This window comes from Kogia breviceps, chromosome 3 (genome assembly GCF_026419965.1).
Source record: "Kogia breviceps isolate mKogBre1 chromosome 3, mKogBre1 haplotype 1, whole genome shotgun sequence".
Taxonomy (NCBI): Eukaryota; Metazoa; Chordata; class Mammalia; order Artiodactyla; family Physeteridae; genus Kogia; species Kogia breviceps.
In genome coordinates this window covers 21,701,957-21,716,345 of record NC_081312.1, presented here as the reverse complement: position 1 = coordinate 21,716,345, position 14,389 = coordinate 21,701,957, and the positions used below count along the sequence as shown (strand labels likewise).

At 43.2% G+C, this 14,389-nt stretch overlaps 1 protein-coding gene across 4 annotated transcripts in view; it reads right to left on the bottom strand.

Moving 5' to 3' along the window:
• The window catches only part of STON2 (stonin 2), a 153,347-nt gene that overhangs the window by 113,431 nt on the left and 25,527 nt on the right, over positions 1 to 14,389 (bottom strand). For 3 of the 4 annotated variants that reach the window (XM_059056068.2, XM_067027940.1, XM_067027941.1), the window contains exons 2-3: positions 5,988 to 6,269; positions 3,401 to 3,685 (exon numbers count right to left, since the gene is read on the bottom strand). In XM_059056068.2, coding sequence (XP_058912051.1) covers positions 3,401 to 3,685; positions 5,988 to 6,075 — 373 coding nt within the window. In that variant the 5' untranslated portion in view covers positions 6,076 to 6,269. The remainder of the gene's footprint in view (positions 1 to 3,400; positions 3,686 to 5,987; positions 6,270 to 14,389) is intronic. The other variant, XM_067027942.1, reaches the window with a different exon arrangement.

The following is a 14,389-nucleotide window of genomic DNA, read 5'->3' as shown; positions in this document are numbered from 1 at the left end:
TTTTTTTTACTATGCTACACTGTGTACACTATGTGTACACAGTGGCCATAAATTTTACTTGCCATTACTTTTACACCATTAATGCAAATGCCAATACAGTAAAAAAGACCAAAAAAATCTTAGAATTATTATGAAAATACTTTTGGTCCCACACACCCCTTGAGAGGGTCTTGGGAAACTCCAGAGATCTATAGACCACACTTTGAAAACTGCTGCCTTAAAGGATAAGGTTTTAATGATTTAAAGGTTAAAACCATTAAAGGTCAAAACCATTATCAATAACAAGCTAAAATCCTCAGTCAGATGGGGGCAACATAATTATGACTAACTCCAAAGTTAGTTTTGCAAAAATAAGTGGTGAAGAGTTAAAGCAAATAGATCCATCTGTCATATAAACAGTTCTAAGCAATTAGGAGATCTTTGAAACTAAAGGTAAGGTATGAACAATATGTAAAAGAATCTGAATGCCTTGAATATAATCAGTGATCTGAAAGCAGGGCCATTTTAGGGCAACCCATCCCTCGCCTCCCCTGCCTCCGGGAAATGAGGAAGCAGAGGAAACTATAGCAATAGCGGGGAAGATCAAGGCAAACATACCACACACAGCATCCCTAGGCTGTTCAAAGATCCTGGGGCCAGTCTGCCTGGTAGCAAAGCTCTCTCCCGCCACTTCCTGGCATACAACTATGGGCAAATTCCCAAATCACTATCTGTCTCAGTCTTCTCATGTGTAATATGAATATAATATTAAATATACCTTCCTCATATGATCGTTGTAGAGAGTTCATGAGATGACGTAAAGCACTGAGCACAGTGTCTAAGAGAATAAATATTTAGTGAATGTATCTTACTAAAAACAAGCAAACTTCTGTACTGATTCATTGCCCTGTGTTCAGTAACTTTCCCTCAAACGCACAAATGCTTAATTAGCCCACTGTCTTACTTGTGTTAGGTGTTCAGTAAAGGTTACGTCCTCCCTCCAGCCAGACTAGGAAGCCTGTCTGTACCTGTCATTTCATCCATGCTGCTTTGAGTGTCATGGCTTTCTCACCAACAATTCACTGAGAAATCTGATGCTTAAATGTGAAAAAGTGTATCAATGTGCAAATTGTTATGTAGAAATGGAAATGTTTGTTATACAGTAGAATTATGCTTTATATTTTCTTAAAATTGTTTTTATTGATATTGAAAACACGTTTGAAAAACAAAGGAATTGTTTTTAAACATCAAAACTAGCAAAACATTTAACCAAAAACAGAAAAACATCAACCTGGCTTTGCTAAGAGGTCTCTGTGGTAGACAAAATAATGCTCCCCTACAAAGATGTCCACATCCTAATCCCCAGAACCTGTGAATATGTCCTTTTACATGCCAAAAGAGATTCTGCAGATATGATTCAGTTAAAAACCTTGAGATGGGGAAATTGTCCTGGATTATCCTTGTGGGCCCAGTGTAATCACAAGGGTCCTTAAAAACGGAAGAGGAAATAGACATTTCACCAAAGAAGACATACAGAAGGTCAAGAGGCACATGAAAAGATGCTCAACATCACTAATTGTCAGAGAAATGCAAATCAAAACTACAATGAGGTATCACCTCACACCAGTCAGCAGTCAGAATGGCCATTATCAAAAAATCTACAAACAATAAATGCTGGAGAGGGTGTGGAGAAAAGGGAACCCTCTTGCACTGCTGATGGGAATGTAAATTGATACAGCCACTATGGAGAACAGTATGGAGGTTCCTTCAAAAACTACAAATAGAACTACCATATGACCCACCAATCCCACTACTGGGCATATACCTTGAGAAAACCATAATTCAAAAAGAGTCATGTACCACAATGTTCACTGCAGCTCTATTTACAATAGCCAGGACATGGAAGCAACCTAAATGTCTATCAACAGATGAATGGATAAAGAAGATGTGGCACATATATACAATGGAATATTACTCAGCCATAAAACGAAATGAAATTGAGTTATTTGTAGTGAGGTGGATGGACCTACAGTCTGTCATACAGAGTGAAGTAAGTCAGAAAGAGAAAAACAAATACCGTATGCTAACGCATATAAATGGAATAAAAAAAAATGGTACTGATGAACCTAGTGGCAGGCAGGGCAGGAATAAAGATGTAGACATAGAGCACGGACTTGAGGACACAGTGGGGGAGGGGGAAGCTGGGGTGAAGTGAGAGTAGTATGGACATATATACACTACCAAATGTAAAATAGCTAGCTAGTGGGAAGCAGCAGCACAGCACAGGGAGATCAGCTCGGGGCTTTGTGACCACCTAGAGGGGTGGGATAGGGAGGAAGGCTCAAGAGGGTGGGGATATGGGGATGTATGTGTGCATGTGGCTGATTCACTTTGTTGTGCGACAAAGGCTAGTGCAGTCTTGTGAAGCAGTTATACTCCAATACAGATTTAAAAAAAAAAAAAAAAAAACGGAAGAGGAAAGCAGAAGTCAGGCAGAGGAAGATTTGACTATAGAAGAAAGGCACAGAGAGATGCAACATTGCTGGCTTTGGAGACTGAGGAAGAGGCCACATGCCAAGAAATGTGGGCAGCCTCTAGAAGCTAGAAAGGGCAAGGACACAGATTCTCCCCTAGAGCCTCCTGAAAGGGATGCAGACCCACCAACACCTTGATTTTAGCTCAGTGACACCCATGTCGGACTTCCGAACTACAGAATTGTAAGATAATACAGTTGTGTTGGTTAAGCCACTAAGTTTGTAGTAATTTGTTACAGCAGCAAATAGAAAACTAATACAGTCCCAAAGGTTATCCCAATCACCCTTGGTATGCTTCATTGCACAATAAAATAAGTAGTCAGGTCACCAGGCTAGGAACTAATCATTCCCCTGGCTTCACTCAGCTTCCCAGTGCAGCTTCTGGCCATTTAAATGCTACAAAGTAAGAGACTGACCATTAATGACATTTCCCAGCCCTGAAGATTTGGATTCTAAAGGCCTGGGACACAAGAACATCTATGTATAACTGGTGACTCTATTAGAGATGGTTGGTGGTCCACACTTTGAGAGACATTCATTTTACTCACAGGAGCTTACAATTTAGGTGCTAAGTAAATAGAATTCCAGTCCATAATAGATGAATAAATATGCATACTTCCAAAGAGAAATTAACAGCCAGGGCAAGGGTAAAAGGCTGGAAATGGCCCAGAACACATAAATCCTTCCACATGCTTATGTTAATAAAAACGTGTCATAGAATTAAGCCAGATGAGATCTCTGTCTGCTCTCTCCTATGTGGCCAGTGCTTCAGGGCTCCGGAGCAGGCAAAACAGAATGCTGGCAGCCCTGCAGACCTCTCATGGAAAAGCGTCCCCGGTGAGCACAGACCTCAGACAGAACCCTTCCCAGCCCCCCACCTGTCCTACCTGTCCCACCTGCTTCTTTATGAGGTGGTAATGTGCTGGCCCAGGGTGTGTCATCTTCAAACTGAACCCAGCTGCTGATGGCTGAAGCCAGGTCAGGTGGAGGCTGCTCAGGGCTCAGGGGAGGGGAGGCCGCTTCAGAGATGAGGCCCATCTTTTCAGAAGAGTCATCGTGCTCTGAGGGGGAAAGGTCCTGAGAGCCTCCATCCGCCACACGGTTCTCCCCAGAAGAGCTCTCGGACTGGTCTGAGGAAGACGATGGTCCTGGGAGGTGCTCTTCAGTGCCCCCTGAAACAGATACCAGAAACCGCCATCACATCATGCGAGGAAGGCCACTCTTCAGAACTGTCTCGTGGAGGAAAAACAAAGGACAGGCAAGCAGTGATCAAAGGACTCACCATTACAGGGGGTGAGGGCAGAAAAACAGCCATGCCCACCTGTCTCTATGCTTAAAGAGTGTTTACCTTAAAATGTATAAAAACTATACCCTAGGATGTCCATAGCAGTCTCCATGCAGGCTGAGACTGGGAGTCTTGTTCACTATTCTTGTCCTACCATTTACTCCAGTGCTTAGGGGTCACAAACAAAATTCCTACACAGGCCAAGCAACAGATAGAACTAGGTCGAATTAGAAAAGCAAAAGGCAGTGGGGAATGGTGGAGACTGTGGCTCAACAGGAGAGCTTCTGTCTAGACTAAAAACATTCAAATTCAAACTCTGCACAGTCCAAACAACACACATCTGCGGGCCACCATGTGCAAACCCTGCACTCATGACCAGCTAAATATGGCACAGAGGCCCTTCCTCTAGCTTTTGTGTCACTGCATTGGTCCTGGAACATTTAATAGCCTTCAAAAATTTGTTTTTAAATAACAGAACTAGATCCCAATTGTAGTGGTGATTACACAAATCTATACATGTGTTAAAATTCATCAACTGTAGACCAAAAATGGTCAATTTTACTGTATGAAAATGTTTAAATAAAAGTACTGATGTGAAACTCCTTTCTCCCATCACTAGCCAAAAAAAAAGGTCTACCTGAATGTAATTATTTAGATAAGCGCTGTCCTAAAAAAGTAAAAGGTGGGCCATAGATGAATTTTAAATTTTCTAGTAGCCACACATTAGAACTAAAAAGAAACAGGCAAAACTACTTTTTTTTTTTTTTTTTTTTTTTTGCGGTACACGGGCCTCTCACTGTTGTGGCCTCTCCCGTTGCGGAGCACAGGCTCCAGACGCACAGGCTCAGCGGCCATGGCTCACGGGCCCAGCCACCCTGCGGCACGTGGGATCTTCCCGGACCGGGGCACGAACCCGTGTCCCCTGCATCGGCAGGAGGACTCTCAACCACTGCGCCACCAGGGAAGCCCAAAACTACTTTTAATAATATGTATTTCAACTCAGCATGTTGAAAATGTGCAATATCAACATGTAATTGATGAAAAAATAACCTGTTAATGAAACATTTAACTTTTACTAGGTCCTCGAAATTCAGTGTGGGTATTTCACATTTATAGCGCATCTCAATTCAGACTAGCCACGTTTCAAAGACTCGATAGCCACATGGCTACCGTATTGGACAGCACACCTGTAAACTCACACTTTCCAGGTGCTGTAAATGAAGCTGGGACGACTTCAGGTGGCAGTAGCAGCGGCCGTGGAACAGAAGCAGCTGGTGTGGGTCTGTAAATAGCTCCTGCATCCTACTTTGACCTTCATCCCTGAGCACAGTTCCCCAGAAGTCAACCTAGCCACCGTCATCATGATCACGAGTGACAATGATGAGCTCTTTCCGTGTGCCAGTCACTGCTGTAAGCACTTTACATGTTAATTCATTTAATCCTCACAACCACCCTGAGGTAGGTACTGTGATTACCCGTACTGCACAGACGAACAACCACCCAGGGAGGCGAAATCAATTATCCACCCAAGGACACATCACGCATGCATAATGGAGCCAGGATTTGAGCCCAAGGGATCTGGCTCCAGCACCTGTCACTCTGGACAAATATGCTTTAAAAATTGAGACAATCCGGGGCTTCCCTGGTGGCGCAGTGGTTGAGAATCCGCCTGCTGATGCAGGGGACACGGGTTCGTGCCCCGGTCCGGGAAGATCCCACATACCGCGGAGCAGCTGGGCCCGTGAGCCATGGCCGCTGAGCCTGCGCGTCCGGAGCCTGTGCTCCGCAACGGGAGAGGCCACAACAGTGAGAGGCCCGCGTACCACAAAAAAAATAAAAATAAAAAATAAAAATAAAAATAAAATAAAAATTGAGACAATCCAAATTGCTGTTGGGAATAATAACCGAAAAGACTGAGCATGAAGTACTTTGGAAACAGGAAGTTAATGTTCATTGGAAGAAAGCAGCCGATACTTTTGGTGTTGCCAGGTCCTTGTTTGGGGCCCTAGGTCCTAAGATGTTTCCTCCAGGCTTCTAAGTGCAAGAATCTGGATCTGAAGAAAGTGACAAACTGGCTCTGTTTTCCATATCAAGATCCCCCCCCCAAAAGAATGATCAAATAGAAGCCACAACAAGCAGGTGTGGTTCTTGGTTAATCTTTTCACTTAGGCAATGGAAGTTCCCCTTACCCTCAGAAGGGACAGGAAAGAGTGGCTCCTCATTGAAAGAGACCCACTCCGACTGGTGGGTGGCGATCACATGGTCCAAGGTCGTCATGCTAGGAAGGTGCTGGTCATCTTCACACTGCTGGCCTCGGGCAGACCCCAGAGCAATGCCTGGGGTGGGGTGGGGGTCTGGTAGCACAGTGGACTTGGGTCTGGGGTCTGTTGTGGGGAATCTCTCGGAGAGTGGCACTCAGAACGTAGACAGATTAGCCTCTCTTGCCTTTGGTGAAACTGCCAAGTGGAAATCTGTTTAAAAAATAAAAATTAAAAGGGATAACCATCACATCATAACCAATCCACAGAGGTCTTGAGCTTTCAACACTGCCCACAAGGAGGTCTGGGTCGTTTCCAACCTATTTACCTTTCTCTATCCCTGTCTTGCCTCCACTTCTCTTACAGAAATATCTGCTTTTAGCATCAAGATCTCTGTATGTGCCTTCATATCAGACATAAATAATCACGCAGATTTTAGCAATTAGATTCTCCAATTTTCCCAATTACTATATTTTGGAAATACTTTTATCCATAAGGCCATCATTGTAGAACAAATATTAAAATTTTTCAAAGTGCTTTCACTTTCCTTTACCAGATGGCAAAATAAAAGCATGTTCTTTCCTATTAAATCAGTGTGGTTTGTTGCCTTAGGCAGGTAGCTCTTTGCAAGCCTGATTTAAATCTTTGGCAGAAACCCAACCATCTCCAGATGGTATCTCCAGGCATGATTTACCAATCAAGAAAAACAGAGATGGAGTCATCTTATTCATTTGGAGTAAGGGGGTAGGGCATATTTACTTTAGTGGAAAATGTGAGTTAAAGAAACACATTTTCACTCTAGGACAGTTTGAATTAGTATGCAAAAGTCACATTGCAATTATGTTCTATGTAAGGATACTTAATAGACTCATAATATTGCTTGTACAATTAATGTCTTTTTACAACTGGAACTTCACTCTTGATCTTATAATGAACTAGTAAAATCTGAATTGATGCAAAATTAATGTTTCCACATAAGAGCTACTATCCACCTTGAACAGTATCAGTTCTTATTAACTGAATACTCACAATATTCACTTTAGAATAATTTAACTTATAGCCTTCTAGCTGGTGCACAATAAAAAGAAAACATTGAAATTTTACTACAGGTTATTATCTGCAGTAAATAATCTAGGCTAACGATAATGAGAATAGAAACATTTAACAGCTTTTGCTTATTTGGTAACTAAAACAGTTTTGTTGCATGATACTTCCTAAAAATAAGTAATGTTTCCTATGGAATCTATTCAGAAACCTATTTTCATACCATACTTTGATTGAATAGTCATTGTAGTTGGGTAAGTATCATTATAATTCTTTCACAGAGGAAGAAATCTGGGCTGAGAGAAGTTAAGTGATTTATCCAACACTTCTGCTGTTTCGAAGCCTTTGTTTGGTGCCCTAAGATTCTAAGATGTTTCTCCCAAGTTTCTAAGTGGAAGAATTCACACATCCTAGGATAGTGACAAATGGACTCTTTTTATTCCATAGTAAGAGACCACCAAAAAAATGATCAAGTAGAGGTCATAACAAGCAGGTGTGTTAGATGCACCAAGCTAGGAAGTAATAGATGCAACACTTGAGCCCAGGTCTTCTGATGCCGAAACACTCTAATCTTTGGGTCACAGCCACAAAGAAAAATACTAGAAATATATATAGACTACCACCAACTAAAGTATTTTACAGACATTAATGACAATGGAACCATAATGAAATGATCGGTGAAACTCCTCACTGGAAATCTGCCAGGGAATCCAAGCTGTGCGCAGAATGGAAAGTCCAGAAACCTCTCTTCTGTGGCGAGCATTGCCCTCTGAGGAAGGTGCCATTAAGACCCTCATAAGCCTCAGGGCCCAATTGTACTCTCCTTGGTATGCATCCTGGACTTTATGGTATGAACGTAAAAAAGGAGATGGCCTTTGGCCAAATCGCTCCAGGGACCTGCTCAGTTACTGGGAGTCCCTGGTTGTTCCCTAAAGCTAGGAAAAGCAACCCTGGAGGGGAAATTGGTGCCTTTGAGGGAGAAGCCGAGAAGCCAATCAACCAGCTGATGCCGATAAGGCGTGACTAAGCCGAGAAGCCAATCAACCAGCTGATGCCGATAAGATGATGACTAAGCGAATTCCCTGCTTTAGGGGTATATATACGGCTATGCTTTGTTATTAAACTTGACTTGCAACCATCAGTTGCTTGTGCCCTTCTGATCCCATACCTTGGTGCGTTCAGTTCCCTACCCCCTCTCGTCGATCGTTGCTGCACTTTGAGGACCCGCCGCGGCTGGCGGCACTCTTCCAAGTTCCTCTCCTAAGATCCTTACCAATCACAGGACCAGACATGTGCTAACAGCCTGGAGAGTGAGTGCTCCAAACCAGATCTCACCAGAGAACCAGGCAGGGCCCACGGACCCAAAGAGCTGATTCCAGTGGGCTTCTCCCATTAAGCCTTTCTCAAGCCCGTCAAATGTTAGTATCACTCGGTGTGACAGTGGCTGCAGGCCAAGATAAGACAGTAAAATTGAAGAGTCAGATTCCTCCTCTCCCAACAACAGCAGCGTGCAAAGCAGGTCCAACAACCACCACGAAGCCACAATACTACAAGTCCACGTGCTGACATTTTCAGCATCATAGCTCGATGGGGAAAACATCCTGCCCATCCCATGAGGATGAACCCAGTGAAATTCATGTATGAGTGTGGATGGATGAGGGGAAGGGGAAGGAGAGAAGGAAAAGGGTGAAAATAATAGAGAAAATATCTAGAAAGTTTAGAGATCCAAGATTTTTTTTTTTTTTTTTTTTTGTGGTACGCGGGCCTCTCACTGTTGTGGCCTCTCCCGTTGCGGAGCGCAGGCTCCGGACGCGCAGGCTCAGCGGCCATGGCTCACGGGCCCAGCCGCTCTGCAGCATGTGGGATCTTCCCGGACCAGGGCACGAACCCGTGTCTCCTGCATCAGCAGGCGGATTCTCAACCACTGCGCCACCAGGGAAGCCCCCAAGATTTTAAAGACCAGTAGTCCAGCTCTCAAGTTTTACAGATGGAAAAAAAAACAAAAAACAAAAAAACCCGAGGCCTAAGGAAATCAGGCATAGTAACAACAGAGATTGAAATGGGCTCGGGAGTTCCACTGTCTGGATTTGAGTACTGTATGGTCTTGAAGCCTCAGCTCACCCCTCTGCAGCAAAACTCACGTCATCATTTTAAGGATTAAATAAGATAACATACACCAAGTGCTTAGTACTGGGACTGAAAAACCTCACGTAACAATGATGATGATCACAGCAGGTGAGCTTACAGAGGGCTTACTGTATGCCAGGCCCCAATCCAAGCTCTTTATAAATGTCAACTATGGTCCTCGCTACTGTAGGTAAATGACTCACACAGAGGTACACTGCTTGCTAGTCGAAGTCTTGGGACCAGAACACAAATTTCACAAAACCACCCCATTTCTGTCACTTACACATTCTGATGTTAGTGATTTCCCTGTTCAGTGCTTTTTAGAGCACTTCTCCCAGAGGCTAAGCAGAGTCAAGCACTCAACTTCCTCTTTATAGACGCAAGCGCTTTCGGGCTGAGGAAGCAAGACTACTACTCAGAAGTAAGAACAGAAGAGGAGCCCCCAAGGTTTATCTACCCTTCCTCAGCGTGTCCGTCCCAGATCCAGACATGGCTGGTTACAGACCACGAAAAGTCTCAAGAAAGGCTGGGGGAACAAATTTATCACCGGGAGCCCCCTATCATAACCCCGTGAAATGGATTCTAGGTATTTGCCATGAAACAGCTATATCCGGTGAACCCTGAGATGCCTGAACCCTGAGGAGTGCTGGGCAAACAGCTGGAAGCCCTCAGAGGAACCTGATCCTTGTGAGGCTACGTTCACACCGGAATTGGTTTCTCTGTAAAAACCTCACCCCGTTTTTAGAACATGAATCATAAAGCGAGGCTTAGAATCACCACAAACGAGCAGTGACTCACTATCAGTAGCAGTGCTGACTAAGAGACACTAAAAATGTCACTAAAGTCTCTGGCCTGCCATTCCAGAGAGAAGCTTCTTCCTCAGCTTCCCTTACACGCTAAAATTGGGGGGGTGGGGTGGAGAATGCAGTTGACTGATAAGATGGGAGTCCGAGAAATAGTTCTGCCTTATGCCAATCTTCTAATATGCATTCAGGAGCCCTAGGGGTCCAGAAACGTACCTGGCACCCTTGGGATATTGAGCGATCAAGCAGCTTGCAATCTAGCTGTGGAGATGAGAGCAAACGCAACAAATCTGGAAATAACTGCCTGCTGGAAGACACCCCAGAAATGCCGTGACAGTTTGGTCATAGATCTGCAAGGGCTGAAACCATAAGGGACCAAGCAGGTTTTTGGATTTGAAGGACATCCTTGGTTCTGAACCACTGGAAGGGAAGAGTAAGGACATCCTTGGGACAGGGGTTAGTCTAAGTGACAATTAAGAATCAGACCTTCATGGGACTTGTTTTTGGACCAGTAAAGAGGTCCGTCTGATGACTGCTGAGGTTCTCTACTGGGGAAATGTGGGGAGAATGGACTGACGGACCTTAACAGCTGAGGAGAAGAGTTCAGTGGGAAATGGGAAGTTGGTGAAAGTCTACGAGCAGACAGTGACCCAAGAGATGTGCTTATGGGAGATAAACATTCCTCAGACTGTACCGAGCAGGAATTTGGTACTGGAAGCTTATCAGCCACAACGGGACCCAAATGTGTCGCACAGAGCCAGGGGCCAGCATCATCACGAACATGTGCTGGACCCATTCTAGGGCCTGACAGTACAAGGAAGACCGAGACGGCATCACTAGCCTCTAGTAGCTTACAGGAGGAAGCAGGGAGGTATGACGGTGACATAATCACACAAGAGGCTCTTTGACCTATTGTGACAAGTTAGCCATCAAAACGGTGACAGCAACCTTATAGAGAGTGAGGGTGCTAAGAGACTACCGAGGGCTTGAGCAGTAGGTGGTCATGGGCTGCATCTTAACTGGGAAGGGAGGGCTCTGGGAAAATGAGCAGACAGGCAAAGGCATTCGAAGAAGATGGAGCAGAAGCGGCTCGTCTAGTTTACAGTGAGTTACGCTCTGTTTATCTGAAGAGGCTGGGAGTGAGTTGAGTGCACTGGAAAAGGAGGGGTTGGGACAGTGACAGTTCTCAATCTCAGAATGAGTTTGAACTCCTGAAACGACACTTTCCATTCCCACAGCCACTGCCTTGGTTCAGCCCCTCAATGTCTCTCATTCAGACAATTACTAGTCTCTTACCTCTCTCCCTGCCTTCAGCATTATCCCCTCTAACCTATTATCCAAACTATTATGCCAGCGTGGTCTGCTTAAAACCTGAAAATGCCCATGCCACAGCTCTGCTTCAAAAGTCCTCCGTGGCTCCTCTCCTCCTATGTTAGCCAGAGTCAGTTTTTGTTGTCTGCAGTGAAGAACTCTGATAAACGGTACCCGTCCTTGACTCCCACTAATCCCACTTGTCCCTTATCCACCATGTCTTCTGTATGCTGGTAGTATCTTACCTACACTCATTTATCAGATGATCATGAACCTGTTTGCTAATATGGCTATCATGTCAATTAGCCTATGAGCTCCCTGAGGAAAGGGACTGGATTTTGTTCTTGTGGATATCTCCAACTCTTTGACTAGGGTCTGGCATTTAGTAAATGTTTACTGAGTAAATAGCTAAATGAATGAATGAATGAATGAATGGACAAATTAACTTGTTTTACCACATAGTAGGTGGCTTCTTCAGGTCTTCTGAGCTGGCAAATGTTTTAGAAAGGTTAATTTAAACACTATGTAGGACTTTCCTGGTGGCGCAGTGGTTAAGAATCCGCTTGCCAATGCAAGGGACACAGGTTTGAGCCCTGGTCCAGGAAGATCCCACATGCCGTGGAGCAACTAAGCCCATGCGCCACAACTACTGAGCCTGCTCTCTAGAGCTCGTGAGCCACAACTACTGAGCCCGTGTGCCACAGCTACTGAAGCCCACATGCCTAGAGCCCGTGCTCCACAACAGGAGAAGCCACGGCAATGAGAAGCCCGCACACTGCAAAAAAGAGTAGCCCCCACTCGCCACAACTAGAGAAAGCCTGCGCAGAGAAAGCCTGCGCGCAGCAACAAAGACCCAACGTAGCCAAAAATAAATAAATAAAATAAATAAATTTTTTTAATAAAAAATAAACACCTTGTATAAGATAGCTTGGGAAACAACCTGGATACAGGGCAACTTGTCCATTCCCCTTTCTCTTTGATCTAAAACTGTGCTATTCAACTCCAACAGCAGTCACTAGACACAGGTAATTATTGAAATGTGGTTAGTCCAAACTGAGTTGTTCTTTAACTGTAAAATACACACAAGATTTCAAAAAGCATAAAAATGTGTAAAATACCTATCTAATAATTTTTATACTGATTACATGTTAAAATGGTAATATCTGTATATACTGAGTTAAATAAAATATATTATTAAAATTAATTTTACCTGTTTCTTTTAAAATTTTTCAATGGGGCCATTAGAAAATTTAAAACAATACATATGTGGCTTGTACTATATTTCCTATCGGACAGCATTGCTCTAAAACAGTCCATTCTTTATTTAATCCTTGTTTTTGTAAGATATTTTGCATTAGACATAGAATTTGAGGTTGACTTTTTTTTTTCTTCAGTATCTTGTCTTTTCGTCCCTATTGTTTCTGGCGAGGAATTGGTTGTAATTCTTATTTCTCTGTTATATCTTTTCTCTGTTTTCAAGATTTTATCTTTGGTTTTTAGCAATTAACTATGGTATGTCTAGATGTGGTTTTCTTATAACTCATCCTACCTGAAGTCTGTGTAATATCTTGAATTTGTTTGTCAATATTTTCATTAAATTTGGGAAAATTCAGCCACCATTTCTTAAAATATGTTTTTCTCTATCTCTTCTCCTATTGATCTGTCTTCAAGGCCATTGATTCTATCTTCTGTCATCTTCGTTCTCCTCTTAAGCTCATCCTGTGAATTTTTCATCTTAATTATTCAACTTTTTCATTCTAAGATATTCCTTAGATTCTTTTATAGTTTCTATTTCTCTGCTGAGATGCCTTTATATTCACTCATTCTGACAATACTTTCCTTTAGTTCTTTGAACATATTTATAATAGCTTCTTTAAAAGCTTTGTCTGCCAAATCCAACATCTGGACCATTTGGGGATTAGTTTTTATTGACTTTTTTTTTTTTTTTTTTTTTTACTATGGGTAATATTTTCCTGTTTCTTTGCATACCTAACAATTGTTGAGGATACATGAAGACATTCTAGATCTGATCTTCCTCTGCAGAGTTGATTTTTGTCAGAAGTCAAACTGTCTGCTCACCTTGATCTTGCATAGGCTTGCATAAGCTTGGTCTTCCACTTTGTTGGATCAATCTTTGCAAAGTCAAAGATGTTCCCCAACCTCCTCTAAATACCGCAGGACTCAACTTCCAAACTCAATTTCCCTTGCAATTTTTCTTTACAGCACTTGGCTCTAAGCTTTGTTAGGGTAGATTTAAAGTAGGCCTTACTCTAGGGCAAGTGTTGGCAAACTATAGCAATGAACCAAGTCTGGCCCTCCACCTTTTTTTGTTAAAAAAAAAGTGACATTGGAATAAAACCATGCCCATTCATTTACATGTTGTCTTTGGATGCTTTTGCTCTACAACAGCAGACTTGAGTAGTTGTGAGAAATATTGAATGGCTCACAGGGCTTAAAATAATTACCATCTAGCCCTTTATAAAAAAAAAAAAAAAAAAAATTTACCAACCCTGCTTGAAAGCATAGACTTTTGCCCCTAAGACACAGATTTTCTGTGTCTTTTCTGGATGCTTGGGATATTATTAAGGTGTTAAAAAGGTTTTTCCACTGTTTCTGGGCTGGACCACCAGTGTCCCTCAGTATCAGCTGCTTGACCTTTAGAATCTCTGTCCAATTCTCAACCCTGGAGCCGCCATTTTTGGTAAATCTCATATAGTTTTGATCTGTTCATGTGTACTCTAGCCTGGCCAAGGACTCCCTGGGTACACCCAGAGAGTGTACCCAGGGAGTCCTGTTCCCCCCCAGCCCTATGCAACCCTCTCCGCTCTAGTGCACTGTCCTGTGGATTCCAGCTGCTTCAATTGCCCCAAACTCAGATCTGTGTTTCCTTAGTTCAGCAGGACTGCTGTGCTCAGCCGAGACTCTAGCATACTATGCTGCAATCAGGAAACTCTCCCCTGGAAGACAGCCAAGGTGACCATCGGGCTCACCTCATGAATTCTCCTTCACTCATGATGGGAATATTGTGCTTTCTGTTGACCAATACCT